The sequence below is a fragment of the Meleagris gallopavo genome, chromosome Z, assembly GCF_905368555.1.
Source record: "Meleagris gallopavo chromosome Z, MGAL_WU_HG_1.1, whole genome shotgun sequence".
Lineage (NCBI taxonomy): Eukaryota > Metazoa > Chordata > Aves > Galliformes > Phasianidae > Meleagris > Meleagris gallopavo.
The window spans coordinates 47,402,714-47,429,101 of NC_139435.1; the positions used below are offsets into that span (position 1 = coordinate 47,402,714).

Genomic DNA, 26,388 nt, shown 5'->3' on the forward strand with positions numbered 1-26,388 from the left:
CACTACTGATCATGAACTGGCAGATTTTTAGCCACTTAGAATCACAGAACTATTTAAATTGGAAAAGACCCATAAGATCATTAGGTTCTACCACCACCTAGCAGTCCCAAAAGTGTCATGATTTTTGTTATCGGTATTTCACATCACAACATCATGTAAAACACTGGGAGTTAAAAAGTTAATGCCCCACTTCCATTGACTGCTGATTTTCCAGGTACCTGGTTCTCAGAAAAGAAGAAGAGCTACATACCCCAGAGGACTTTGCATCCAGAGGGAAAGGTAAAACTCCTCTCACAGTCACAAGACCGTCTCTTTCTCGCTGCCTGGCTGTGTGTTCGATGTGCTCCCCAGCTGTTTCACTTTCAATTTCAGAGTAAGGTTTTCGATTTCAGACACTCTCTCATTTTATTTGATTTATTAGACTCAGTTCCAATTATACTGTATCATATTGTGCTATCTTGCACTCTGATATCATATTTAGTAAAATAACTTTCCTTCTTAGATCGTTGCAACTGCTTTGTTTTTAGGCCCATCTCCCTATCTTTTCCTTTTTTTTCCCTTTCCTCCTTTCCCAGGGTGTGGGTCTGTGGGACCCCTGCCCCATTAGTCACAGAACAGGGCCAAACCGGCCCACAAATCATCGGCATCACCATCCCCAGCCCTCTGACCCCCCCTTTTTTTTTTCTTTTAGGACCACTGGGCCTGTGGGCCTGCTGTCTTCCCATCACGGACACAGACGGATGTAGAGATAACTCTCTGACAAGATTTTAGGAAGGAATTCTTTACTCAGAGGTTGGGCACAGGCTGCCCGGTGAAACAGTGGATGCCCCATCCCTAAAGTGTTCAAAGGCAGGTTGACTGGACCCTGGGGAGCCTGATCTGGTGGGAGACATTCCTGCCCAGAGCAGAGGTATTGTGGTATTGCAGCTACATGATCCTTAGGGTCCCTTACAACCCAAGCCATTCTATAATTCTACGATAAGTCCACCATTAATCCATGACCACCAAGTGCCAGACCTATGTCTCAAACACCTCCAGGGACTGCAATTTTACCGACTGGCCAGGCAGTTCATTCCAAGGCCTAACCACCCCCTCCATGAAGTTCTTTCTGGCATCTGACCTACAGATCCTCGGTGCGACCTGAGGCTGTGACCACATGTCCTTCATGGGAAGCAGAGCTTCTCTCCCTCAGCATCTATTGCTGGGAACAACATTACACGAGGTAGAACATTCATTCCTTTAACAGAATCATAGACTCTTTGGCCATGACAGGACAGCTGTCCTGGCTCTGTCCTCTCCCTGCTTCTTGTCCAGGTTAATTGCTGTGTGGCAGTGATAAACAGCCACAGCCACAACACTGGAATGTAATCCACACTCTCATAGCCAAGAATCCAGAACTAGCATGACGAAGCATAAAGGAAGTTATGTCCATCCCAAACAAAAAAGGAGCACAACTAATGCATCACAATAAAGGCTGACTGTATCTCTAGAAGTTTCCAAAAGCAAAGATTTATTTGTCTTATTTTACAGTGAATTTCTTTGCTTTCATAGGATTGATACAATGGACAGAATTTTGCAAAACACCTCTAAGTAAGGGTTTCAATACTGTTGAAGTTCACGATTATAGCCCTTTAATGTTATATGCTTGTGGTATAACAAAAACACTGTATTACCAATTAAGAAATAAACCCAATTTAAAAAAAAAAAAAAAGCAGGGGCAATCAGAACAACCCTGATGACAACAGACCACAGCATAACAGTTATTCTACAAAATAACAGGAAATTACATCACGGTTGCTACAGATTCTATTTCAAAATAAGTCTCTCAAATATAAATTAGGTCTTTTTTTTTTTTTTTCCAAATACTCTAAGACTGTCCACAACAGTCTGAACATAAGGAACCTAAACTGTACTAGCCAACAATGAAAAGAAAAAATTGCTGTAAAATAATATTAAGTATAACCAAAAAGAAAAACTCCTTCTAAATTATTTACCACGCACTGTGAAATTTTTCCAAAGTTAGTTAACAGCTATAATTATTTACTAATTATTTGTAAGAAAAAAAAACACAAGTTCAGGCAGAAATTATTACTAATGAACAATTCAGTCAGCTTTCAAACCACTTTTCAAAATGCTGTTCTGCCAGTTCCTTGTATGACATCTGAAATATTTTGTGAATAACTAATGCATGTTTGTTATTTTGCAGAGGTACTCAAGCCATCTATTCCTGTAATCACACTCAATCAGCACATATGCTGTAAACAGATCACAAGTGTTCAAATTTTGTGTAGGCATTTACAAATGACCTGCTTTCTTTCCTTTGCCAAATGGCACAACAAAGACAACTGTAAACGTAAGCCAAATCCATCAGAGCAATGTCTGCATCCAGTTATTATTTATACAAAGCCTATCACATTAGTCACAAATTTTGTTGTGTTCTTTAGGTATTCATTACCACATTTATATGAGTGCTTAAGCATTATAACACATCCAAAGTTCCAACAGATTTGAATACGTAGTATTCAGCCTCAAACAAATCTCCTGAGGAAGAGATGGAAAATACAGGACTCATCTAGTCAAATACATATCTTCAGAAAACTTACATCTAATCCTCCAAACTCCTGTATAGAGGAGGAAAGTATTTCTAGCATCTGAAGCAGACAACCAAGAAATAGATCAAGTGCCTTTTTCACTGCTCTGACACGTCAGACTCAGGTAGACATCTATATGGCAGACTTATAATACTAAAGGAGATGAGCACCCTGCAACATGTTCAGAATTGTTTTTTTTATAGTTACAATTATAGTGAATAGACTCTCAAGCTCCTCCCTATAGTCAGAAAAAATAAAGGGGGGTAATTAAATAGAACAAAGTAAAATAAAGACAAAGAATAAAGTATTTGAGTGAATACAAAAGTTAAATAAATAACTACAATTTAGCCCATGCATATCATATAACTAGACTAATGCTATGTTTTAACAGCTCACATCCCCAAACACTTAAAAATTTCAGCTTTCAGGGTGAAGAAAAGCACAACAGATGCACTTCTGCATTTACTCTATGAAAGAAAAGAGTGTAAAGCCCTTCTTGTGGGTGACTTCAGCTTCCCAGACATCTTCTGAAATTATAATACAGCAAAAGGGGAACAACCCCAGAGGTTCCCAGAGTGTGTAGGAGACAACTTCCTGACACAGCTGAAGAAGCCTACAACAGGAAGTAAAATCCTGAACCTGCTGTTTGTTAACAGAGAAGGTCTTGTGGGGGATGTAAAGATTGGAGTTTGTCTGGGGCAAAGCGATCACGAGATGTAAGATTTCTCATGTTGAACCATGGAGAGGAGTCAATAGAACTGCCACCTTGGACATCTAAAGGGCAGACTTCGGTCTCTTTCAGACCATGGTTGAGACAGTCCCTTGGGAGGTATTTCTGGAGGGCATGAGAGCCCAGGAAGGCTGGGAATACTTTAAGGAAGTTATTTTAAAGTCGCAGAGGCTGACAATCCCCAAGTCATGAAAGACAAGCCAACCAGCAAGGACGCCTGTCTGGCTGAACAGAGACCTTTGGCTGGAACTCAGGAACAAAAGGAAACTTATGGTCTTTGGATGAGTGGGCAAGCAACTTATGACGATTACAAGTCCTTAGTGAAGCTGTACAGGGAGAAAATTAAAAAGGCCAAGGCCTGACTACAACTGAACTTGGACACAAAGGTGAAGGACAACAATAAATATTTAAATAAATGCATCATCAGTAAGAAGAGGGCTACGTAGAATCTCCATCGCTTGTTGGACGCCAAGGGCAACTTGGTGATCAAGGATTAGGATAAGGCTGAGGTGCTTAATGACTTTTTTGCCTCATGCTTTGATAGTAAGACTAGCTACTCCCTGGGAACACAGTCCCCTGCACTGGCAGAGAGGGATGGGGAACAGAATAGCCCCTGCATAAACCATGATCAGATGTTTTTGGACCTGCTCTGAAAGCTGGCTGCTCACATGCGCATGGGGCCAAATGGATTTCACCCTAGAGAGCTGAGAGAGTTGGTGGATGTGGATGCCAAGCCACTCTCAATTATCCTTCAACAGTCCTGGCTCATCAGGATTGTCCCAGTGGACTGGAAACTGGCAAACGTGACGCCCACCTTCAAAAGGGATGATCCCAGAAACAGCAGAACTATTAGTCTCACCTTGGTGTGAGGGAAACTCATGAAATAGATAATCTCAGTAGCTATCATGGATCAATTAAAGGTCAACTAGGGGATCAAGCCAAGTCAGCATGGGTTTATGAATGGTAGATCCTGTCTGACAAACCTGATTTCGTTCTATGACAAGGTGACCTGCTCAGCGGGTGAAGGTAAGGCTGTCGATGTGGTATAGCTGGACTTCAGTAAAGCCTCTGACACTGCCCCCCACAACATTCTCGTGGAGAAGCTGGCTGCCAAGACTTTGGATGGGCATACGCACTGCTGGCTGAAACACTGGCTGGATGGCAGGGCCCAAAGAGTTGTGGTCAGTGGAGTTAAATCCAGTTGGCAGTTGATCACAAGCAGTGTCCCCCGGGGCTTGGTACTGGGACCGCTTCTATTTAACATTATTATAAACTATCTTGACGAGGGGATTGAGTGCACCCTCGGTAAGTCTGCAGACGATAACAAGTTGGGAGGGAGTGTTGATCTGCCTGAGAGGAGGGAGGCACTACAGAGGAACCTGGATAGACGGGATTGATGGGCCAAGGTTAACTGTAGAAGTTTCAACAGGGACAAGTGTCAGGCCAACCCGAGCTATTCTATGATTCCATGATTCAATCAAAACAGAAACAGAACAGTGAAATCTGGGAGCTGTCATACGCTTCTTCTCTTCTGAGACAGGGAAACAGAACTATCAACAATCCACAGAACAGCAGCATTAACTCTAACTCCCAGTGCAATACATGATGTTATGATGTGGAATACCATTAACAAAAGTCATAGAACCACGACACACACATGGATAATCTATGCAATACCACCCATGTTCGTTGTCCCGAGTCCATCTCTATTTTTATCTCTTCCTAGCTGTATCATGTGCCCACCAAGTCAAAGACGATTCACCATTATGTTGCCCGTCCAGACCTACCTGTGAAACTTCAATCCTAGTAGCCCAATCCAGCTGCCAGTTGTTTGGATGTACTTCAATGGCACAACCCTTTGGTACGTCAGCTGCACATTTCTGGCACTCGGCATAGCTTACAGCTGCACAGGATTTCTGGGACTCTGAGTCACGCACGCTTTCGGTCACCTGGGCAAACCCTCTGCAGATCGGGTCAAATTCCTATCAGCCAGCACGTGATGCAGTCATAACCCAGGCTCAGGCTTTACACTGGGGCCTATAGGTAAGGACATGTACAAGTCTAGGGGGGGCTCTTTCCCTCCACGCCTGACACCCCACTCGCAGGTCAGACGCTGGATCCAGGACTGACAATCTCTCTCCATCCCTCCTACACCCCTTTCCCGTATTCACTCTTTCCTCTTAAATTCGTTATTGCAAGATTTCCCAACAGTTAAGTAACTCAAGGCTTAACTCGATTTCCCATAAAACTGCACAACTTAGATATACTAGTAAGAGGGGCCAAGGCCTACAAGATGTTCTATGTAAATTTCCAATTAATGATGATGTTTATGTTTGGACCATGAGTGTTATTTCACATCAAGCCATCCCAAAGGAATTCAGGAATCTTACCTGCACTCAGTCCCTACAGGTGGGATGCAGCACTCAGAAAGAAAGATATTCCCAAAGTGAGAATGGAAGATAATCCTGAAAAGCACCAGGAGAGTGCTGACAGAAAAGCAATGAGGGAACATTTGAAACGGCATTCCTGAAGCAGGAAGAGGAGAATGCCAAACCCAATTTCTACGTAACGCATTAATGAAAAATCCACAATTTACTACTGACAAAACAGAGGAAATACATGAACAGTTAGAGTTGGTTTAATCAGAGAAAAAGAAAGGCCTGTGCATTAATGTCAAATGTCGAGCATAAAAGGTGGACAGGAATGAAGGGGAAGGCACAGCAAATCAGGAACAGGAAAAGGAGGTAATATCTGAAACAGGGTGGGTGCTGTGGGGGCGGACAGCCCATGGCGACGTCCCCGAGCAACAGGCTGTGACATCACCGGGTGACGGATTGTGACAGCTTTGCCCTCACTGCTCATAGTGGGGTGCCGGCAGAGCCTGGCTCAGTCTGGCTCGTTCCTGGACCGTGCTGAGCAGCTCTGCGAGGCTTGGAGGTCGAGCAAGGTTTTGGCTGTGCTGTGCCGGGTCGTGCCTGGGGCTGCTCGCAGCATCTCAGTGCCTGACCCCGCAGTATCGCTCCTGTTTCCCCGGCCCTGCCCAGTGCAGGCAGCCGGGACCCCACTGAGCGCACCCGCAGCAGCGGAGGTGAGTGGTGCGGGGACACCTGGGTCCCTCAGGGCAGCCGTGGGGAGCCTGGCCCTGTGCCAGCGGGGAGCACGAGACGGCCCACTCATGGGCTTGGGAGGGCTTTCTGCTGCGGAGGGGGCTGCGGAGGACTTCCACACCCTGGGACAGCCAGTGACCGTGACCTCCCTTCCTCTTGCAGGGCGAGACACCACCTCTGCAGCTGCCTTGAAGGAGAACAACTCGTCATCCTCGGTTCTCCCGGCCCCTGCAGCGAGAAGACCATGGCTGCAGAGGAGGCGTGGTCGTGTCCTGTCTGCCGCGATGTGCGGCAGGACACGGCCTGTGTGATTCCCTGCAATCACACCTTCTGCCTTGGCTGCATCCAGCGGTGGGCGAGGCTGAGGGACAGCTGCCCGCTGTGCAGGACGGCCATGCAGACCATCCGGGTCTCTGTGCGGGGAGACAATCAGTACGTGGACTGCATCGTCTCCCCGCCCGCAGTGCCGGTGCCCGTCGGCTTCGGCACCACCACTGCCACGGTCCCTGACACCGACGAGGACCTCCTCGCACCCCTTCCACCACTGTCCCCTGAGCCCACGGATGCGGAGCCGGAGAGAGTGGGCGGCCTCCTGCTGGAGGAGTGGGCGGCACTTTTCAGGGGGCGACGGGACATCCTCGACCCGGTGCTGCCCTGGCTGGAGCAGGAGTTGCGCCGCAACGGGGAGCTGCGCTGGTGGAAGATCAGCTGGCTCAAGAGCATGATCGTGGCATTCCTGTGCCAGGTGGGGCCGGACAGGGACGTCCTGGTGGCGTGCACAGAGCACGCCCTGGGACCCATCTCCGCACCGCTCATCGACGGCCTCATCGCAACCGTCGAGAGCCGGTGCGGCCAGGAGGCCCGGAGGCTGCTGGGCATCGAAGATCCCAGCGCTGCCCAGGAGCAGCAGGACGGCCCCGCGGCCCCGTCCGCTCCCGCCGCCTCCCCGCGAGACACCGTCGCTCCCAGCGCCGTGCCCTCCGGCAGCTCCGCGGGTCCCGACGCGGAGGAGCTCCCCGGCACGTCCAGCGGGGCCCTCGGCACAGGTCCTGCCGAGGAGCCGGGTCCCGAGGCAGCCGGTCCCTCCGAGCAGCGCCGCAGCCGCGGCCCCTCCGCTCGCGGCCGGGGCAGGAAGCGCTCGGCTGGGGGGCCCCGGCGCCCCACGAAGAGGAGGGCCGGCAGCGCCCAGCGCGCTCCTCCGCCCTGCAAGAGGCGGCGCCCCCGGCGCTTCTAGCGGGGCTTACATTGGTGGGATAAAGAAGGTCGTTGTTAATTGTTAAAAGTGATAAAGCTCAACAATTACAATCGCCAGACTTACACACCCACAAGGCGCCTAACCCCCGCATGGAACCAGTCTTGGCTGCGCGGAAAAACGGTTGAGTTGCGCGGTGATAAAACGTGGTAACACCTAAAATAAATGCCTTTTATTCTGCACCAGCGAAGGAATCCGCGCCTTATTTGCCTCACCGGCAAGAGAGCCGGGGCCGCCCTGCGACATACACTCACTCCCAATAAAAGACAAAGACGCAGAAGCACGTGTTGTTCCCAGTGCCCATCTCTCCAGACGGTTCGCCCTTCACGCCCACACCCCACACTGTGCCACGCAAGAGCCGGTGCTCGCAGCACCCGGTGTGGACGTGCCACCATTAAATCCTTCTCGTGGTCCCTCTGCAGGCGTGAGCTGCAGAGCCACTGTGAGTGGCATCAAATGAGTGGCGGGTGAAGGCAGACCAAATACCAGCAAGTAGGGCTATTTTCAATAGCAGCCTAGCCATGCACTCAGGCAGAACACCTGCTAGTTCCCAGTTCATGTGGCTTGCTTAACTGCAGCACGTGTTTCACACTCGCAAGCTCTTATCTCTGCATCTCTATCTGTGATGGGGTCAGCTGGCCCACTGGCCCAACCACCCAAAAAGAAGAGGAAAGGCAGAGAGGAAATAAAAGGAAACTAGAGGAAAAAGAACACAGGCAACGATCCAAAGAGGAAAACAAACATAGTTCACTAATTATAATAGTAAAAATGTGAGTTACTTGGGACTGAAACTAAAACATCAAGTATATGAGAGAGTTTCTGAAGACTGAGGTTTTGACTCTGATCCACCAGGGAGCAAAGAGAACAATCTGCCTGCCTTCCAGTCAGTTCCATCCTTCCACCAACCAGAAAACTGCATCTGTGGGCCAAGGTAAACTGTATGAGTTTCAGTATGGGCAAGTGTCGCGTCCTGCACTTCGGTCACAACAACTCCAGGCAACCCTACAGGCTTGGGGAGGAGTGGCTGGAAAGCTGCCTGATGGAAAGCGACCTTGGTGCACTAATAGGCAGCCGGCTGAATATGAGCCAGCAGTGTGCCCTGGTGGCCAAGAAGGCCAATGGCATCCTGGCTTGTATCAGGAATGGGGTGGTGAGCAGGACTAGGAAAGTCATCCTGCCCCTGTACTTGGCACTGTGTCAACGGTTTACGGGCTGGTTCGGCCCGGTTCCGTGACTAGAAGGGCGGAGGGATCCGCGGATCCGTGCCTCCAGAAAAGGAAAATAGGGGCCCCCGAAATAATTGAAAACAGCGGCAACAATCTGAGGTGAAACAAACTAATTTACTAAATATGGTATCAGCAGAATGTAAGGAGAGAGGGAGAGTGTGTGAAATTGAAGGTGGATCGGCCTCACCACAATGCTGAGATGAGAAGTGCAGTCCAGTTGAGCCGATGAAGAAGCGCAGGCAGAGAAGCGCAAGCGAAGCAGCGCAGGCAAAGAAGAGAGCATCAGGTGACCTTGCTGGGAGTTGTATCTCCTCGCTGACCGCAAAGCCCCCTGGGAAAATTTAGTTCTTCTTCTCCTCCGGACAGGCACCCGGAACTTGAGCATCAGCAGTCAAATCCCCAGTGTATTACATGATGTTATGATGTGGAATACTGATAACCAAAAATCATGAAACCATGACACACTGGTGAAGCCTCATCTCGAGTACTGCGTTCAGTTTAGGGAACTTCTGTACAGAAAGGACACTGAGGTGCTGGAGCAGGTCCAGAGAAGGGCAAGAAGGCTTGTGAAGGGCTTGGAGAATATGCCTCCATATATCCATATATCTCCTCTCCCAGAGGAGAGACTGAAGGAACTGGGGCTATTCAGTCTGAGGAAAAGGAAGCTGAGAGGAGAACATATTGCTCTCTTCCTACATCTGAACGGTGCTTACAGCGAGAGCGGGGTTGGTCTCTTCTCACTGGTGACAGGATGAGGGGAAATGGCACCAAGTTGCGCTGGGGAGGTTTTGGTTGGATATCAGGAAAACTTCTTTACAGAAAGGGTTGTTAAGCACCCAGGGAGGTGGTTGAGTCACCATCCATGGATGTGTTTAAAATCCATTTGGATGTGGTGCTCAGGGACATGATTTAGAGGAGGGTTGTTAGAGTTAGGGTAGTATGGTCAGACTGTGGTTAGACTCAATGATCTTTAAGGTCTTTTCCAACCTGAGCAATTCTGTGATTCCATGATTCATTCCATGATTCTATGACTCTTTGCTTTTATTTCCTCTGCTTAAATTCATTTGTCCATGGCAGGCGGTTGGAGCTGATTGGGCTCTAAGTTGTCTTGCAACCCAAGCCTTTCTGTCCTTCTGTGATCAAACACAGATCACTAACCTGATGCAGGTTTGCTATGCAACTCTATGTGTATAAAGAGGACAAAATCTATCAAAACAATTCACTTTTCAAAATACATTTCATTTGTTTTCATTTAAAACGTATGAAGTTTTCTCAATTTTTTTCCAAACTAGTATGTACCATTTTGTACTTTTTCTTTCCTTTTTCCCCTCGTATCTTCTAGCACCCAAGGGAGTCCATAAAATTTAGTAGTTCAAGTTGACTCTTTCCATTCTGAATTATCCATTTCTTCCTCCTCCAGATTCCAATTTACATTTCAAGAGTCTTGGTGGCTGGCATGGAATTAAGTAGGTTTTCTTCTTTAATTTAAATGTTGTGTATTCTGTTCCAAACACTACTATTTCCAGGACAGATTAATGCATCAAAACCTCACAACAACAAGAATATAAAATTGCCTTAGGATGACTATTTCTAGGACACATTCAAGCGTTAAATTTCTTCATTACATTGAGAAAATGAAATTGCCTTGGGACTTAGCATTTAACTATTTTTAAATCTGTTCTGTTGAGGTGATATACAGTAATCCCTTTTTGTCTACTATAAGTAAACTGCATTAATTAAGTAATTTTCAGTTCCCTAATTAGATATATTTCATTCTTGGCAACATCATAATGGCTGTTGATTTTTATTGCTTCTTTTTATCTTAAATGAATACATTTAAAGCATAGGTCTCCATTTCTGTTGATTCTTAGACCTCTTCAAGCCATACATTTCTTACATATTTTCTAAATAAGTATGCCACAATCCAGAGCTCTTTAAAAATCAATTGGAATCTCTCCATTCATTGTAGTCGAGCTTCAGGTTGTTTCAAACATAGCAGGTTTGCCTCGGAAGATTCATGAGACTTCCAGGGAAAAGTACAGCAAGATGACTACAGGAATCTTTATTTCTTTAATTTGCAAGTAAAAGATCATAGAATCATCAAATAACTTTGAGTTCAAGGGATTTATAAGAATTATTGAGTTCAACTCCTAGCTCCATGCAGGAAAAAGCACACCATAAAATGTCTCTCTTCACAGTCACCTATGAATTTCAATAATCACAAAGCACCTTTAACATGGACAAGTTTTAGAAGCCCAGAAAATGCAAGTACAACACTCATGAAACGAAATACACTTTATCAAAAGGATTGGAAAATGATGCAAGACATTTACCCTGGCTGTTACAGATTACAGGCAATCTGCGAAACTACAAAAGAGTGCAAAGAAGGAATAAATAATACAATAAAACTAGTTTTTGTAGCATAACTGCTTTAAGTAGTTTAAGAAAATACTGACCAAAAATCAAAATACTGAAACCGATTGAAAAATTGTTATATCCTTTAGTATAAGGAAAAGAGGTTTTTTCCATCTTTCCACTGTGATTGGAATTGAGAATGGAATAATGAAAACGATGAGTCATACAACTCAAGACAGATTTTAAATCAAACATATTTTAAAGGACTTTACTGTAATAGTAATCATAGCACAAAATGCAGACATGGCAATGTAAACATGATTTTGAATAGAGTAACCAGAGAGAGTTAACAGAGCTGCTCCAAAAGTAGTGTTTCCTATTTTATGATTTCAGCCCACGACACTAGAGGCAGATGGTGGTATGGAGTAGAGGCTGAGTCTTCCCATCAATACATTCCATTTTCTTGCTGTGAGACAGATGGTAGCGGAAGGGCAATCTGACAAAATGGGTCTGACATGAAATTGAATACAAAGCAAAGATGTTTCATTGAATTCCTCGATGTAAACAAAATTGCACCCGCTGACATTCATCAATGCTTGCTGAATGTCAATGGAGACACAACTGGCAGATGTGAGCACAATGAGGTGGTGGACGGTGCGCCTCAGCAGGAAAGGCAGGGATAGTTGGTCACCTCTACTGGTGCAGATTGTTAAAAGCACGGCGTACAAGTTCTTGCTCATGGCTGGTGAAAACACACAGCTAATGGTGATGACTATGTTGAAAAAAGTGTTTTGTAGTTGGTAATTTGCCATATCAAACAGTGGCATTGTGATCTTTGTCGTAGCTTCCAAGAAAATACATAGAAGCCCAAAAAGTAATGTCTCCTTTCTCTAGTAATTCAGACAGTGTCTGAATTTCAACATCTTTCTGTTGCTGGACTAAACCTGCAACAAGATACTAGCAATATCTCAAATGCATTTTTTCTTTTTTCTCCTTTCTTTAGTATCCCTTGCAAAATTAGGCCTCTGTTTAGGAAATAAAGACAGCAAAGGAATCTTTATGCTAATTTACTATGATTATAGCATCTGTTTACTTATTCAGAATATTTTTAACCTACCAATATTGGAACTAAAAATGGTGAAAGGGAAGTTCCACACACATCAATACAAGATGCAGAAGTGCATATAGGACTCTGAGAGCTCACCCAGAAAAATAGCCTTCCACTGAAATCCATGTATCTGTGGTCTCACTGCAATATAGCTCTTAAGCTAGCTGTGTACAAGATGTAATTGAAGTTATTATGTAATGATAACAAATAAGAGTTTTAAAGGTACTGGTGTTGTGGAAGAAGACAAGCAATCAGTAGCAACATTGTACCCAGCTCTGCTACTATGATTGGACCACCTATAAGTACACATACTTTTAAAATAATTACAAATCACTACCATTTAAAACTTACATCATTTTCAAACAACTGAAGTACATTTTTTCTAAAAAGTGTAGGAAGTATCAGCTGAAATTTCAAGAATAATTCAAGACTTCTAGATTAAATAACTGCAGAAGTAACTTTTCACCACACCTGGAAAACCAGAATCTTCAAAAGATGAAGTCGCTTTGGGTGTTCTTTGTTCTTTTAGTACTTACAGTACTCTGCTTCTGACTATTTGGACTTCAAAACACTTTTCTTACTTTATCACTCATAGTCTGTCCAAGATCCTCACTAGTGCTTATAAATCTGCTCTGAAAAAAACAACAATTCAAAAATGCCCAAAAAGATTTCAAAAATGCCATTTAGCTTGTTCTCCACTTAACAGAAGTGTGGGAAAACACATTTCTTCAAGCTTTCTTAGAACTGCAATTGTGGAAAAATTGTGTATCCCCATCTATCCCACCACTGCTTCATGCATCAGCATTTTTGAGAGCAGTGTGCAGCTCAGCTCAGTGTAATTATCTTTTTCCAGAAACAGCCATATCCTACAAACATTAGATGGATAGGTAGTACCTGGTAGACCATGCTTTTAGCTGTGTGGTTGATGCAAGGCAAGTCTCTATTGGCAATAAACTTGAAGAGAAAGACTTTTCCTTATGAAAAGATATCACCTCAGGGTTTTCAGTCAATCTTGTTACCTTATAAGCTTTTGTTGCTTTCCCTGTATAGCACACGCAGTTAAGACACACATACATACTCCTGTATCTTAATGTTTCAGCTTCAACAACTGGAATGATCTGAATTGCCCAGTATGAAATAAAACATCTCTGGTGGACTACAGTTTGCCTCTTGAGCAGCAAAACTGTCTTGTCTTTTGGTCTGGCAAAGTGTTACAGCAAATACAAGCCACTGGCCACTCAGGTCAATTGACCATTGACCACAACTTAAGACAGTGGAGGTATAATCAATGAACATATCCACAGAATCACAGAATGGCCAGGGTTGGAAGGGACCTCAAGGATCATGAATCTCCAACCCCTCTGCCACAGGCAGGGACACCAACCTTCACATTTAATAGTAGACCAGGCTGCCCAGGGCCCCATCCAGTTTGGCCTTGAATGCCTCCAGGGATGGGGCATCCACAGCCTCTCTGAGCAGCCTGTTCCAGCACCTCATCACTCACATAGTAAAGAACTTCCCCCTGACATCCAACCTAAATCTCCCCTCCCTCAACTTAAAACCATTTCCTCTTGTCCTGAAGTTATCTACCTTTTCAAAGAGTTGATTCCCCTCCTGTTTGCAGGTTTCCTTTAGGTACTGAAAGGCTGCAATGAGGTCACCCCGCAGCCCCCTTCTCTCCAGGCTGAACAATCCCAGCTCCTTCAGCCTGTCCTCATAGGGGAAGTGCTCCAGTCTCCTGATCATCTTTGTGGCTCTCCTCTGGACCCTCTCCAACAGCTCCCTGTCTTTCTTGTACCGGGAGCTCCAGACCTGGACGCAGTACTCCAGATGGGCCTCACAAGAGCCGAGTAGAGGGGGACAATCACCTCCCTGTCCCTGCTGGCCACCCGTCTTCTGATGGAGGCCAGGATACCATTTGCCTCCCAAGCTGCAAGAGCACACTGCTGGCTCATGTTAAGCTTTTCATCTATCAAGACCCCCAGGTCCTTCTCCATAGGGCTGCTCTCAAGGACTGTGCCTTCCAGTCTGTATGGATGCCTGGGATTCCTCCGGCCCAAGTGCAAAACTCTGCACTTTGCCAAATTCAAAATAATAGTATTTTGAATCTTCTCAAAACACAACAGCATAGAGAAGAACCAACTCAGCTCCTCAAATGGAGATTGATATCCCTCCCTATAACAATTTCTAGTACTCTCCAGTTTGTTGGCAACAAATCCTCCAAACCTTGTAATGGTATAACAAATTGCATAGTGTTACGTGTATTTAAAATGCATCATAGTGCAAGACTTATAATACATAGTACATATTCTCACCTCAGTTTATCAACATTTTATACAAAAATACAAACCAATCAGCTATTACTTCCTCTACCCTTACCCCAAAGGTAGTTAATATAGTGCACAACATCATGTTATCCCCTTAATATAAATCCCTGCAACTACTGTGTCTTCTCTTTGAAGGACAAAACAGTTTTTGGCAAAATAAAATTATTTTCCTTCCACCAGAAAGTCTGCTTCTTGCTGCCAAAACCATAGTGTAAATATAAAACCCATCATACAAAATTTTAGGCAGCACTTGAACAGAATAAATTACTGTTAGAAATATCAGAACCGTTATTTCTACCTGCACATGAATGTTCTCAATAGAACAAGAAACAGAAGTTTGAGGAAAACAGGTGATGAGGTACTCACTGGAAATGGTCCTAAAGCCTACCGATGAATATATAGTGGCCTCAAGAAGTCTACAATGTAGCAAACTGAATTGCTTAGCTGTTTACTCAGTGGAGAGGAAAAGATGTGAAGAAGTAAAAATGAGGCCGCTGGTGCCACAAAGGGCTGGCTCACCTGAACTTCAATATCCCTGCTTAACCACTGGGTGACGCAGGAAATGCACAAAAGTCAACTGCTTATTGTCAACAGACATATCCAGCAGTTGTATTTCTGCAAATTCCCAAGGCTTCTTTCTTTACAGTGCTAAGCTTTGTTTTACTATAATTACAGAAATAACGTTCTCTGCATAAAACATTCCATGTGCTCAATCCAGTGAGTGCTATGAGAGTAAATTTAACATTTATACCAGACCTAAGGGATTTATAGAACAGTATCAGACAGTTCCTTCCTTTAACACCTTCCTTTCAGAACAAGGCGATCCATATTTTTGTTCAGAAATCCAACTGCTGGAGCACACACACAAGGGTGATCACACAATAAAAACTAATCCCTGAAACACAGTTATCTTTCACAAACTTTATGGCTCCTATAAACTCTAACTTCCTACCCCTATTAGTGTTTTCTGAAATCTGGCACAATTTCAGCAGGACAGAACTGTCTACAGAAATAATCAGAATGGTTAAGTCACTCCTTCCTGCCCCTTACCATTAGCCATTCAGGATCATCGTGGCTGGCAAGAAATGGAGCAGTGCTTTTGCCATAAGGGAACAAAAAAAGTAGGTGTTTTTCTTCAGTTAGTTTTAAGATATGTTTCATTTATTCTCAAAATGATGATGATACATCTCTTCTCAGGAGAGCAGCCACAGCCCTCAGGATAAAGGTACCCTTGTGTGGGACAGAAGACAGATCTAACACACAGGGCTCAGCCACCATTAATAGTTTTAATCATGCATTCATGAAGTAGACCATCTGTTTTCATTCCATTCTGAGATATGCAGAAACTCATTAAAAACATTAAAAACAGCCTTGTCACCAAACACTTTTTATACACTATTTTTCATTACTTGAAAACAGACACTGCAGTTCTGTGTTTTGTCTGACCTGGTTCTTTTCCTAGTCACAGAAGATGAAACAAGATGCAACAATGAGAAACTAGAGATTTCTTATGGAATATAATTATCATTAACAAAAAAATCTTGGACAATAATATTTAAAAAAATAATAATAAATTACTTGTATTCCTGTGATGACCGGTTGTCTAATGTAAAGTCAAAACCCATAGACCTGTGCTTATAAGTTTTCCTCAATTCACATCAGCAGAAGTGGTTTGAAGTATGAATACTTCTGCAGTGTCATAGAAAACCATTCCCAGTCTAGTTCTTATAGAAATGGTGATAAAATCACAGATATGAGCAACCTGGTCTTTTGAGCAACCTGGTCTAGCAGGGGGTTGGAACTAAATGATCTTAAAGGTTCTTTCCAACCCAAACCATTCTGTGATGCTATGCTTCTACATAAGTAATAAAAATGATTAATGGAAACATAGTAATTGCATGAGCATATATCAGATCTTTATAGACTTGGACAACTACTCTTGAATGCACTCAAATATCCATTACAAATCACTGTATTTTTGTTCTTACTGCTCTTATGCAGGGAAGAAAGTTAATTTAACATGCACTACATCAGAACTGTGCATACAAATTTAGGAACCAGTTACACTAGAGTATCAACATTAAATTCACATCTATAAAATCAATAAAGTTGATGGTTGTATTTCTCATTTTAACTGTGACTATCATCAGTGTAAGAACTTGCATAGATTTCTTGACTATTTCTTTATTAAAGTACAGTTTATACTAATTTGATGAATGCAGAAATACTGACTAGTTTTCAGCAAACTAATCTTATTTACAAATACAGAAATATAAAGAGCATGTCACCACTTGATGATGGACTTTGTGTACGGCTTCCTTCGTGTCTTTGCTATTTTCAAATGAAATAAATATGAACACAAGTGTTAACAAACTGAAATCTGAAAAGGTGGAAGTTCTGACCAGACAAATTATTTTATTTTATTTCAGATGCAGGCATCTGATTTTTGTTTGTTTGTTTCCAATATTTGTGAAATGGTCACATGCAGAAGTCCAAATCATTCTGGAAAACATCAGTTTGTATCTATTGTTTTCTCTATAATCAATGATGCAGCTTTTCATTTTGTAGGATTAATCACATTAAAAGGTTGCAAAATTGGAGGAGGTTATCTTGGAAGGAAATTCACTTGGGAAGACCAAATCTGGCCTTCCTGGGATAAAACCTGAAGGATGATTATAAACAGATGAGTCATGACCTGCATTATTCAGAGACTTACAGATGAATGCTCCTTTCTGTTAATGATTGTGGGTGCTCATAAGTGAGTCTGACAAAAATCATTAAAAAAAAAAAAAGATTTTTCAGAAAAAAAAGAGCTCTCTGGTTTTTTATTCGCTACTCATTTCTAGTGTTCCAAAGAAGAAAGGCTATATTACTAGCAACATCAGCTTCTTCACGCTATGCTTAACATTCAGTGACAGGTCACAAAACCACTCCGTATCTTATACCTAGATGCAGAAGTGCTACAGTTTTTTTTTTACAGAAGTATAATTAAAATTAAAATAAGAACTCGGGTTCTTCCAATATTGACAACAGTGACTACACAGACACGAAATATGATAGGTCACTTGGCTTGGAAGATGCGTGTACAAGAGGTTGCAGGTACCACTCCCACTCTTCCTTCTGCTCTGAGCAACTTATACAATAGTCAAGACATTAGGTAGCAAGGTTGTATTCACGACAAGATGGCTATGGCTCTACTGTGTGAAACTTTTTCAGGCTGCATATGGCTCACACAGCAAACCAACCAGTTTGCATTCATCTGTATTTACTTCAGAAATAATAAATTATACATAGGACAACTGTCCTGTAAAGCTTAGAATTATACAGTGGGAAAAGAAAAATGAGAAAAAAAATGCTTAATTATTTGATAGCACTAAAATTCAAGTAACTAACGTGCTCAGGCTTGTCCTGTTTGTATCAGTATTCTGTATCATGACATCAGGCTGTTTGGCTGCAAAGGCACAGTGCACTGTGGAGATGTGTTTCCTGGTTTCTCTTGCAGCTTCTTGCGAGTTCTGACTCTTTAAGAGAAAGATACACTGGGATGTACTGCATTTCCCAAAAGCTTCCACATGATTTCTGATTCCAGGTGACAAGAGCTCTCTTGTCTTTTCTGTGAAGAGCTGTGGAAGGCCTGATTTATGACTCTTAATTCAGAGAATCATAGAATGGCCTGGGTTGAAAAGGACCACAATGATCATGTAGTTTCAACCCCCCTGCTATGTGCAGGGCTGCCAACCACCAGACCAGGCTGCCCAGAGCCACATCCAGCCTGGCCTTGAATGCCTCCAGGAATGGGGCATCCACAGCCTCCTTGGGCAACCTGTTCCAGTGCATCACCACCCTCTGCGTGAAAAACTTCCTCCTAATATCTAAGCTAAACCTCCCCTATCTCAGTTTAAAACCATTCCCTCTTGTCTCATCATCATGCACCCTTGTAAATAGTCTTTTCCCTTCCTGTTTATACGCTTCCTTCAAATATTGGAAAGTCACAATGAGGTCTTCCTGGAATCTTCTTTTCTCCATGCTAAACAAGCCCAGTTCCCTCCACTGTATTATCTCATGTTTCTTTTAATAAATCAGTTTCTCCTATCTCAGTCGGGTTTTTCCCCTCTACTTTCCCACACCACTTTCTTCCAAGGGAAGACAGAGGTGTCTTTTGATCAATTCCTCAAAATGCAATAGTAAGACTATATAGTACCAGTGGTGCTTCAGATGGTTTTAGCTTTCTTCAATACTCTCATTGCATTGTAAGCTGAATGACTTGATCAGCATTAGCACATACTCTCAGATTGCAGCAGACACACTAAACACTAAAGCAGCCAGAGTAGAAAAAAAAGAAAAGTCTCTGCCATATTCATTTGCTAGAAGTGCAGGGGGCACAGTACTGCAGCTGCTCATTTTTCCTTTAGCTGTCATTGACTTCCAAGGAACTTTGAAAAGCTTACTATAGGGACTTCTTAGCACTTGGCAGTCCATGATGTGCATATGTGATTAATTTTCAGTGAAATTTTGGACGAAATATTTTCATACCCAGCACACTACCAGTTTCCACAAACACAAATGCATGGAATTCCACTTGATTGAACCTGTCATCCATACAGACGCACAGAAACAAACCATTACCAGCAATCACATCCAATATGTCAACACTAAAAGACTAGATTTCAATCATATCAACTGAAAGATTGATCTTCACAAAGGAATAATTAGGCTGTTGAGTCACTGGGAACAGGTATTGCAGGTGCTACCAGAGATAACAATTTCTGGTTTCTTTTTCAGATCTACACTTGTCTAAAGAAAATTAGGCACTGATCAAAAACCTGGTTTTGCACAGGCTACAAAGCAGCCACATGAAAGAAACTTGTAAACTTCCAATCTGATCCAGACAGAAACTCAGAATCAAAAATGAAAGTTCCTTTGGTTGTAGATAACAATACCGTACATAAACCTGGCTGTTAATGAAGAAAGAACGAATGCTAGAAAATAAAACAGTAGAAAGTAGCTCACTGCAACTATCTTGCTATTTTCTGCTCTATTTATGTGATAAGTAATTATTTACTTGTATTTCTTAGAAAGCTACAGAAGCGCAGAAATTAAATTAATTATGCATTCTTCTAAAAATGAAAGTTGCAATTACATATTTCTTCACACTTTTTTTCCCATTTATTCTGTGTCATTATGCATTTTTCCCTGATATTTATTCTGTGCAATCTTCTGTAGACAATGTGGCACACATATGGTAAACCTTATCTATCAAAATAACTATTTTTTTCAAACAGATAAATGCAGGCATAATTGCTACCCAAATCTATTTACATAAAATTAATATAAATAGATGAAACAGTATGTATAACTGCAAAAATACAGATTGCTTAAAATTGATGAGTTTTATGATCCCAAATCAGTTTTTCACCATTATCTCATCTGAAATTCAAATAATAAGTGTTAGAAATTATTACAGACCACTACCATGGGATTTTGTTCAAATCAAAGACAATCATCTAAGAATGAGGAAAAAAATTGGTACTTAAAGATATGAGGGTAAAAGTTCTTCTCAAAAAGCTTCCCTGAGGCCATGTTTGAATGAGTAATGTTGGCTTCCTTAAAGAATTATGTCACCTTATGGAAAACAAAAATTGGAAATGAAAGAGCTAAGTAAAAGCAACTTCCAAAATGAAGTATAATGGAAGTTCCATGACGTTTTTCTACTTTGATTACTCCCAATTCTGCTCAAATGATCTTCTGTGTCAGACACCACTCTGTCAGACTGTCCCTCTGCTGCCATCTGTTGCACAGCAAAAATATACAATGGAATACCGGTAGGAAGATTCAGCCTCTACTGCCATATCATCAATACCCTTCTCTGACCACGCAGGCCAACAAAACAAAACAGAAGGTACTACTTTTGGAGCCACTCTTGTAGAAGTCAAGGAGTTTATTCTTTCAAAATCAGTATCAGTTCACTGGCTTATTAGGAAGAGGACAGATCTCTTACATGGAAATTCTGAAAAGCTCCAACATAAAGATGGTTGTGTTGGGATCAGAATTCCTGAAACAGATTTTATGCTGTCAATGAGGCAGAAATGCCATTTTACTCTCATAACTAATAGTTTGTATGATACTGCTTGAATGGAAAAAATAAGTGCAAAGTTTGAACTAAATTTCAAAATTCTTTTGTCCAATCTTACTGAATTTTGCAGGGGTTACAGTTTCACTTCTCAAAGTATCTGTACTATCTCAAAGAATATTGAAGTATCATACACTTAAATTCTGTTTCAGATAACCCAGTCAGAATTTTCACTAGGATAAAGCAAATGCAGGATGCTATAAAAGTAACTGTTTCCAAAAATACTTGTTGAAAAATAAACTGAAGCAACTTCTTACTCAAGTTTCATGTCTTCATTAATAACAATTTTCAACAACACAAAAAGTGACTCACAGTACTGAGATATCTTGTTCTTTATCAACCCTATCTTTATATTTGGTATTAAAATATATCTAAGAAATAAAACAAAAACAAATGATACTGTTTTCTACTGTTTCCAGAGTTTAAGACTTATATCTGAAATTACTGCATTTAACAAAGCTCCACAAATTGAAATTTTTGTTTGTAGAGCAGTCTGAGATATTGCTACCTTATAAAACCACAATGAGAATCACTAGAAAGTAGATCAATCCTGTACTTTTAGATTTTCAATACATCTGCAAGATCAAGACAAATCCAGTTCAGAGGTATACAAAACTTGCTGGCAGATCATTTCCCACATCTGCTCACAGGTCTGTATCTTGCGATCCATTCACTTTCTTCACCCTTGCTAGTTCACTGTCTTCCTTGATCTGTTCTACAGAAATTATGTTTAGGAAGAGCAGAACACCCTTTGGATCACATTTAAGAGGTACTGTGATTTTACTCATGACCAGTAAACTATTAACCTTCCAATTCTCTCTTCCTCCTAGTTCTACCACATTGTCAAAAGTTTGTCTTCCATGTTTCCCTTCACTGTTTTCCTCATTCAGAATAGCTATGTTTGCCAATATGCAAAAATGTTCTTGCTCATGTGTCAGATGATGCTTTGGTCAAACTTACTGGTTACATTTCAAAAGGATGGGGAAAGGTTATTTTTCAAGCTGTTAAAAATATCAGAATTTCACAACATCATCTCCACTTACCATCCCCACACATGTATGCATCACCCCCTCAAATTACTGGGCTGAAAATTCCCAATATGCAAGCCACAAGAACCAGTCATATCCCCAAAGTATATCCTTTACATAGGTAAACTGAAATGTTTATTTAGGCATTTACAAGTGAAGAAACAACTGGGAGACCTACAAAACTGCCAGTTCTTTGTTTACTATACTCTCTAACAATTTCATCTCAAGAGTCAAGACAACATTTGCTTAAGAATTATCTGACAAAGGGGAAAAATAATGAGGGCAAGGCTCAAATCTGTCAAGAATTATTTCTAGTCTTTCACAAAAAGTGATTTTGTCTCAAATATCACAGTCACTTTTGTTTGAAAATAGAAAATTTTGAGTGGGTAATATGAATGAAAATCATATTTATTTTTATGAATACAGGGAATGAGGGTGCGAAGATGTTTAAAAGCTTTGGTAGAGAAGAGAGACAAATAAGGAAGATTTGGACCTTCAATAGCACACTCACTTTTCAGTCAGCAAATCTGGTTGTAACTGTGCAGCTACACCTCCTACAACAGCATACACTGGCCTATCGAAGCATCAAAGAAGATGACCAAATTTCATATTATGTTGTAAATGCTTAAGTGTTAAACAATCAAATTATATAATCACATTTAGGAGCAGACCAGCATGAATAATGTCAATACAGTTCACAGAGAATTCTGGATAATTTCTTCTGCTGGATTCAAGGAAAGATAACAGAATAACTGACTCGTAGGGATTGGAATGGACCACTGGAAATCATCTATTTCAAACCCCGCTAAAGTAGGCTCCTTAGAGTAGGTTACACAGGAAAGCATCCAAATGGGTTTTGAATATCTCCATAGAAAGAGACTCCACAATCTTTCTGGGAGACCTTTTCCAGCACTCTGTCACCCCCACAGAACAGAAGCTCTTTCTCATCTTCAGGTAAAACTTCCTTTGTTCCAGTTAGTGACTGTTAACCATTGTCCTGCCACTGCACACCACTGAAAAGAGACTGGTCCCATCCACTTGGCACTTGCCCTTTGGATACTTATAAGCACTGATAAGAACACAGTCAAATCTTCTCCAAGCTAGACACAATACTCACACACCTGTGGCCTCCCAGGGGGCAAAGCAGAGGGGAAGGATCTCCTCCATGCACCTGCTGGCCACACTCTTTATAATGCACCTCAGGATACCATTGGCCTTCTTGGCCACCAGTGCACTCTGATGGCTCATAGCCTATCTGCTGTCCTCCAGCACACTCAGGTCCTTCTCCACAGAGCTCCTCTCCAACAGATCATCCCCTAACCTGTACTAATGTTTGTGGTTATTCCTCCCCAGATATAGCACTCTACATTTCCCTTGTTGAAGCTCATCAAGTTCCTCCCTGCCCAACTCTCCAGTTCATTAGGTTTTGTTGAATGGCAGCAGAGCTTTCTGATTTGTCAGCCACTCCTCCCAGCTTTGTATCATCAGTAAACTTGCTGAGGGTGCATTCTGTCCCTTCATCCAGGTCACTGATTAAGATATCAACCATGATCAGACCCAGTACCAACGCCAGGGGAACAGTAATAGTTACAGGCCTCCAACCAGACTCTGTTACTGATCACAACCCTCTGAGCTCTACTAATTTACCAGTTCCCAATCCACCTCATTGTCCACTCATCTGTCCCACATTTCTTAAGCTTACCTACGAGGATGTTATGGGAGAGAGTCAAAAGCCTTGCTGAAGCACAGGTACACAGCATCCCTTACTTCCCTCTCATTTATCCAGCTGGTTTTGACAAAGAAAAGGGACTTCTAGTATAATAAATACTAAAAATGCATGGGATTGTGCTTCGTAGGTCAGAAAGAAGGCTCTGGGTTTGTGGTATAATGAGTAATTCAAACAGTGTTGGGATAGCTAATGGCTTTTGTGTTTATATTTGGATGACATTGATGCTGCAGAATCTATGCTGGAATTACATTTTTTCAGTCTTATTCTTATGATGCATTTTTTCTTTCAAATAATGAGTCTTTGTTTAAGGGATGGGGTAGGACTGTAATCCTCTGTGTTGTGAGTAAACACCACTCCAAAACTCACTGGTTTTCACCTCTTTTGCTCTCTCTCATAGGAAATCAAACACAATTAAAGACTCATTTTAATTCCCTTTGGAGTTAAAGATAAATGATTATAATGAAAGATCAATGTGTTTAAAAAAATAATGATAGAGAATAATGACACTCCTGAGCTAATAGGTAATACTATAGCTGATCTCTGCCCTGAAGGCATATTTCATAGAATCAAAGAATCATTTGAGTTGGAAGGGACCTTTAAAGGTCATCTAGTTCAACTTCCCTGCAATGAATAGCATCTGCAGCTAGATCAGGTTGCTCAGAGCCTCGTTCAGTCTGACCTTAAATGTCGTTAGGGATGGAGCATCTACCACCTCTCTGGGCAACCTATTTCAGTGTTTCACTGCTCTTACCATAAAAAGCTTCTTCCTCATGCAATCTAAATCTTTCCTCTTTTTACTTTGAAATCATTTTCCCTTCTCCTTTCACAACAGTTCCTGCTAAGGAGTCTGCTCCCTTCTTTCTTGTGAACTCCCTTTAGGTATTGAAAGGCCTCTATCAGGTCTCTCCAGAGCCTTCTCTTCTCCAGCCTGAACAGCCCCAGTTTTTCTCTAAGTTGTTCTCAAAGAGGAGGTGTTTCATCCCTTGGATCATTTTTGTGTCCCTCCTCTGGATGCACTTCAAGAGTTCCATGTCTTTCCATTACTGAGGAATTCACAAATGAGTGCAGTACTCCAAGAGAGATCTCACCAGTGTAGAGCAGAGGGGCAGGATCATCTCCCTTGACCTGCTGGCCATGTTTCTTTTGATATAGACCACTACAACAGTTCTGGGCTCTGAGGTCACACTGATAGCTCGTGTCCAGTATGCCATCCACAAGTTCCTCGTCCTTTATGGCCAGGCTGTACTCCATCCTTTCACTGCCAGTTTGTACTATAAGGGAAGTTGCTGCAATGCAGGTGCAACACCTGGCACTTGGCTTTGTTGAACCTCATGAGGTTATCTGGGCCCACTGCTTCAACCTCTCTGCATTTCTCTGGATGTCATCCCATTCTGTAGGTGTGTGAATCACACCACAGCCAGACCACATAGGTTGGTATTACTCACAGATTTGCTGAGGGTACAGGTACATTCAATCCCACTGCAGACATCACTGATAAATATTACTGATCTCAGTATAGACCTCTGAGGGACAACTCTCATCACTGATCATTATTTGGACATTGAGCCATTGACAACCATTCTCTGTGTAAGATCTCTCAACCAGTTCCTCTTCCTTCAAAGAGTCCTTCATCAAATCCATTTTTTTCCAATTTAGAGAGAAGGATGTCATGGGGGGCTGTGCCAAAGGCTTTAGTGAAGTTCATATATAGTAAATCTGTGTCTCTTCATTCACCCACTGATGTAGTTACACCATTATAGAAGGTCACTATGTTGGTCAGGCAGGACTTGCCGCTGGTGAAGTCCTGCTGGCTCACTGCCTCGTATCATCTCCCTGTCTTCCATGTTGTTTAATCAATGGATATACAGATGGTGGGTGGGGGTGTGTGTGTGTATATCTCCAGGAGCTTGGCTAATATAATTTATATTGGAGAAATAAGAGAAAGTCACTCACCCTGTCCCAGGCTCACAAGATGAACTCCTGATGGAGCAGATCTCCAGAGAGATCCTTCCCTACTGGCAGTCAGCTCTTAAATGGGTCTAGGAGAGGTGGAGCCAGGCTCCACCCCTTCCTGCAGCACAGGTGATTTGCCTTCACCTGTGCTCCCGTGGCTGACTCATTGCTCGCCTCAGGTGATCAATCAGAGATTCAGGCCGTGATTCAGCAGCCCCATACACATGTGCATTAGCATAACTTCCAGAAGGATCTATCCAGTAATATTCCCTGGCATAGAGGTGAGGCTGACAGGTCAGTAGATCCCTGTGTTACTCATTCTACCCTTATCAAAATTGAGTGCAATACTGCCTTTTTTCCAGTCACCAGGGACCTCACCTGACCACTCCAACAGTTCAAATATCACTGAGAGTGGTTTGACAACTACAGCAGCCAATTCCCTCAGGAATCTGGGGTGCATCTTATTGGGATACACAGGCTAAACTAACTTTTTCAAGTTTGTTAAGGTTTTACTGAATCTCTATGTAAGTTATCAATTGTTATCTCTATTAAAAATAATGACAACAAAATTTACACATAACAGTCTTAAACCAAAACCTTATAAGATTTCTTAATGCTTACGTCTTTCACTAACTTGCTGAAGCATTATTTTTTTCTTTTAATAGCACTATGATATATTGTTAGGAGTCAGTTAAAAAACAACGGCAACAATAACAACACAGACTATCCAACACAGAACAAAATCTATGAAAGGCCTTGTGGGACTAGTTTCTAAACATTATGTATATTTTCTGTAGTTCTGCTGTTTTCTATCCTTCCAAATACAAAGGGATTTGAAGGTCTAAAGGACAC

The 26,388-nt window shown here is 42.3% G+C and overlaps 1 protein-coding gene and 1 long non-coding RNA gene across 5 annotated transcripts in view; one reads left to right on the forward strand and one right to left on the reverse strand.

The window, feature by feature from the left end:
• Positions 1–26,388, reverse strand: part of LOC116217548 (uncharacterized) — a 135,373-nt gene that overhangs the window by 40,345 nt on the left and 68,640 nt on the right. The window lies entirely within an intron of this gene.
• Positions 6,496–7,824, forward strand: LOC146542258 (uncharacterized). The gene has a single exon (XM_085213094.1). The coding sequence runs from the start codon at positions 6,673–6,675 to the stop codon at positions 7,660–7,662; it is 990 nt and encodes a 329-aa protein (XP_085069220.1). The 5' UTR covers positions 6,496–6,672; the 3' UTR covers positions 7,663–7,824.

Bases quoted from the DNA above. Each gene is read 5' to 3' on its own strand.
- LOC146542258 (XM_085213094.1), top strand. From the start codon at position 6,673: ATGGCTGCAGAGGAGGCGTGGTCGTGTCCTGTCTGCCGCGATGTGCGG.